This window comes from Lipotes vexillifer, unplaced genomic scaffold (genome assembly GCF_000442215.2).
Source record: "Lipotes vexillifer unplaced genomic scaffold, Lipotes_vexillifer_v1.1 scaffold7, whole genome shotgun sequence".
In the NCBI taxonomy this organism is placed as follows: Eukaryota; Metazoa; Chordata; class Mammalia; order Artiodactyla; family Lipotidae; genus Lipotes; species Lipotes vexillifer.
In genome coordinates this window covers 5,410,968-5,415,264 of record NW_006792683.1, presented here as the reverse complement: position 1 = coordinate 5,415,264, position 4,297 = coordinate 5,410,968, and the positions used below count along the sequence as shown (strand labels likewise).

Here is a 4,297-nt window from a genome sequence, read left to right as displayed (position 1 = left end):
AACTCGGATTTTACAGCGTGCCTGCCTCTCTTTTATGGTTGTGGTCATTGTTGAGGACGAAAAGAGCACATGCATTAACAAATCCTGGGTTTCCCTGAAATCTGCCAGGTTGCTCAGGCCTATTGGTCAGTTATAGGGGATGGCAGGCCCGAGGGGCATTTCTTCTCCGTCTCTGTCCCATGAGAGCAAGCCTTGGGCAGGAAGACTGGACACGCAGTCCAGGCGGAGAAGCATCCATTGGGGACCGGTGACAAGTGCGTGCTGCCCCCACCTCTGGGCAGTGGAGGAGGAATCCTGCCTGGCACGTGGGACCAGGGCATCGCCAGCACCTCGCGGTGCACTTTTGCTTACAGACAACCTCCACTTGGTGGGGTGAACGCTCTAGGTGCTTATGGGGGCTCAGCTGAATTGAAGGCTGGGTTGTCTGGTGGTGACCTGGCTACTGGATTGATCCCGAATCGGGGCCCATTCAGAGGGGCTCATGAGAATCTGCGTGGATTTCCTGTGTTCGCCCTTCCAGGCTGAGAGGCTCTGTCTGCCCTGGGTGCTCTCCCCGTGGAAGCATGGGGTTATGACTCAGCGTCCAGCCATCTCTCTTTTTTTTTTCTCTTAAAACGCTGGGTAGGGTCATCATCATTCTGAGCCCGTCTCTGCTTTTCCCCGTTTGCGAGCCCCAAATCCTGCTTCATTCTAAGCAGAAAGCCTTCCAGCGTGATTTATCAGCTGCCTTTTTGTGGTGTTACAGGAAGTGAAAATCTCCAGCCCGGATTACAAAGACTGCAACTCAGCAGAAGCTATGGACGATTTCATGAAGAGAATCAATTGCTATGAAGCCAGCTACCAGCCCCTCGACCCCGATAAATGTGACAGGTAATTCCTGAGAGGTGACTTCGGGGCTTTGAATATTATTCTTGATGTTCCCACGAAGCATTTGCTCCTGGATACTTTTATAAACTCTTTTTTTAAGTATCTTAAAAAAAACTCTTGATGACGTATTCGGTGTTGCAGACACTGTACAAGTGTGGAAAGGGAATATTTGAGCCCCATCTTGCTCCTGTCCTTTGATGTTTCCCTTGCTTTCTTTTCCACGCTCTTGCTTTTCTTTCCCCGTGCGCTGGGAGGCCAGCCAGCCTCTCCAGCGCTCACTCCCCTGCGGGAATTACAGACTCAGACCCCCTGACTCTCAGAGAAGAGAGGTTCCATCTGTGTCCCCAGGAGCTGACACTGTGGATCGGTTGGGGCTGGGTCTCGGCAGTGGGGCTGGGGCGGCGTCGGGGCTTTGCCCCGGCTGTGCTGTCCAGTGTTCTGACGCGCTGGTCGCCCTCCTGTGCAGGGACCTGTCCCTGATCAAGGTGATCGACGTGGGCCGGCGGTTCCTGGTGAACAGGGTCCAGGACCACATCCAGAGCCGCATCGTGTACTACCTGATGAACATCCACGTGCAGCCCCGCACCATCTACCTGTGCCGGCACGGGGAGAGCGAGCACAACCTCCAGGGCAAGATCGGAGGGGACTCGGGCCTGTCCAGCAGGGGCAGGAAGGTAGGAGGAGTGCGGGGATGGGGCAGGAAGCCGAGGGGTGGGGCTGTGCGTCCCTGTGTGCGTCTCCGTGTGTGTGTGTCCCTGTGTCTGTGTGCCCTTGTGTGTACATGTGCATGTATGTCTGTGTGTGTTCCTCTGGGTATGTATATGCACGTGTGTCTGTGTACGTATATGTGTTTGGGGAGGGTGGAGGGTCTCTTGAGCCTGTGGGGAGGGGTGTGTGTGTGTGTGTGTGTGTGTGTGTCCGAGGGGAGGGGGTACGTGTGCAGTGGCTGCTCCCAGGACCCCCTCACCAGCAGTGAGGACAGTGTGGCCGACCCCGATGTGCACGGGGACCGGCCCTGCACTGTTTCTCTGGGAGGGAGGGGCAGAGCTGGTGGTCCGGCGTGAGCCCCTCATCCCGTCCGCCATCCCCCTCCCCACCCCAGTTCGCCAATGCCCTGAGCAAGTTTGTGGAGGAGCAGAACCTGAAGGACCTCAAGGTGTGGACCAGCCAGCTGAAGAGCACCATCCAGACGGCGGAGGCCCTGCAGCTCCCCTACGAGCAGTGGAAGGCGCTCAACGAGATTGATGCCGTGAGTCCGGGGCCGGGAGCCGCTGGGAATCCTGAGCGCTTCCCACCTGCAGGGGCTGCGCTGGCCAGGTCGGGGCGGCCGTGGCGGGTATTCCCTCGAGTGACCTCTCGGTGTTCCCGCCAGGGCGTCTGTGAGGAGATGACCTACGAGGAGATCAGAGACACCTACCCCGAGGAGTACGCGCTGCGCGAGCAGGACAAGTACTACTACCGCTACCCCACCGGGGAGGTGAGTGCCGCCCGCTCCCTCTGCATCTCTGGCTTGGGCCTGTGCGCGCTGGGCAAGTGATGGGCAGGTGGCCGGGGTGCTGTGGGCAAGGAGCTGAGCTGGTCCTTCTGAGGCTACTGTGTCTGGCGAGGCTGGGGAGGGGGGCTGCTAGGGACCCGGAGGGACCCGTTACTGGTGACTCTGGGGAGGAAGGGCCCCTGCGTATACCCCGCTACCCTGTACCGATGCTCGTCCTGGCCCGTCTGCCTTTGAATCGAGTCTTCCCGATTTGGACCTTGTAAACAGCTCCCAGAGAAGCACAGTTGTGTTTCCCACAAGCAGCAGGGACAGATGTCTTTCTCTAATGACGTACATGACAATTCAGGAAAGAAAAACAGTCCTGGATGGTGATTCACTGGACACAAGGGCCCCCTTGACTGTGGGCGACATGGCAGACACGTCAGCAAGTCACTTGTACTGACTCCATCGATGCTGGTGGAGGGACCCTTAGGCCGTGTAGCCCCCTCGGGCTGAGCGCTTGCCTGCAGCACTGAATGGAGAGTCCAGCTGTAGGCGGTGCTCTGGGGTCTCCACAGGCTCGGTCTCGTGACACCCAGTGGGGTTGCTTCCCGTCTGTGGTGCTTCCTTCCACTCAGCGTGTCAGTTCCCTGGAGCCCAGGACGCTGTCCCTGGTCCCTCCCAGGCCCTTGTTCCCTGGGACCTGCTTAGTGAGAGAGGGGACTGGGGGTGGAGGGAACCTCGGTGGTCTTAACGGTACAGGCCTACCCCTTCTTTTTCAATTTTCTTTTATTGAGATAAAATTCACATCATATAAAAGTCACCATTTTAACCAAAGTGTACAGGTCAGTGGTTTTTCTTATATTTCACAATATTGTGCAGCTATCACCACTAATTCTAGAACACTCCATCGCTCCATAAACAAACCACAGCCTTTTAGCGGTCAGTCCCAGTTCCTCCTCCCCCGTCCCTGACAACTGTGAGTCTATGTTCTGTCTCTGGAGTTCCCTGTTCTGGACGTTTCACGTCAGTGGAATCATACACCCTGTGGTCTTTCACTCTGTAAAATGTGTTCAGGGCTGTTCTGCACTGTAGTGTGTGTCAGGGCCCCATTCCCTCACTTTCCCGGTGGAGGGTGAGGGTCAGGAAGGAGCAGTGAGAGGGAGAGGGCAGTTGAGGTGGGTCCCCCAGTGCCCGGGAGGGATGCAGCACACTGACGGTGGGGGGGCGGTGGGGAGGAGGTTGATGGAGGATCCATCGTGTGGTCTCTGGTTTATAAGTGGGAGAGGTGTGGCCACGGATGCCGGGCTTCTGCTCCAACTTGGTGCCCCGTCCCTCTGCCTTGCAGTCCTACCAAGACCTGGTCCAGCGCCTGGAGCCGGTGATCATGGAGCTGGAGCGGCAGGAGAACGTGCTGGTCATCTGCCACCAGGCCGTCCTGCGCTGCCTCCTGGCCTACTTCCTGGACAAGAGCGCAGGTGCCTGGTCCTCCGATGCATCCTCTCCCGGGAGGTCACGGGGGTGGGGAGCCAGTCACAGCCCCCCCAAAGGAGAGAGGGAAAGGAAACTGGCCTTAGAGCTGGGGTAGCCTGCTGCCACGGGTGAGGAAAGGCTGCGTCCCCCCCCCCTCCCCCCGCCTAGCGCTTCCTTGCAGCCCCTGGAAGACACTCGAGCAGTTTGATGCTGGGTGGGCTTAATGGCTTCGAGAACCAGCCTCTCGGAAGCCCTGTGTTCCCACGTCTCAGGGGCTGTGGGTTGGGTGGGGAAGAGGCAGCCCACCTCTAAGGAGTTAACAGCCCAGAAAACTCTGCCGTTACTCTTGACACTTAAATGTGGATCCTGACAACTAAATTGTTTGGGAAATTGACTCTTTTACTCCAGCTCATTGTGTGAGGGTTTGGGTTTGCTTCGGTGGGCCGGGCCGCCTGCCTCGAGCACAGCAGGCCAGCGGCCGGG

The 4,297-nt window shown here is 58.0% G+C and overlaps 1 protein-coding gene across 3 annotated transcripts in view; it reads left to right on the top strand.

The window, feature by feature from the left end:
- Window positions 1-4,297, top strand: part of PFKFB3 (6-phosphofructo-2-kinase/fructose-2,6-biphosphatase 3) — a 24,542-nt gene that overhangs the window by 12,271 nt on the left and 7,974 nt on the right. For all 3 annotated transcript variants that reach the window (XM_007465815.1, XM_007465814.1, XM_007465816.1), the window contains exons 7-11: window positions 746-870; window positions 1,334-1,541; window positions 1,970-2,116; window positions 2,240-2,344; window positions 3,690-3,819. In XM_007465815.1, coding sequence (XP_007465877.1) covers window positions 746-870; window positions 1,334-1,541; window positions 1,970-2,116; window positions 2,240-2,344; window positions 3,690-3,819 — 715 coding nt within the window. The remainder of the gene's footprint in view (window positions 1-745; window positions 871-1,333; window positions 1,542-1,969; window positions 2,117-2,239; window positions 2,345-3,689; window positions 3,820-4,297) is intronic.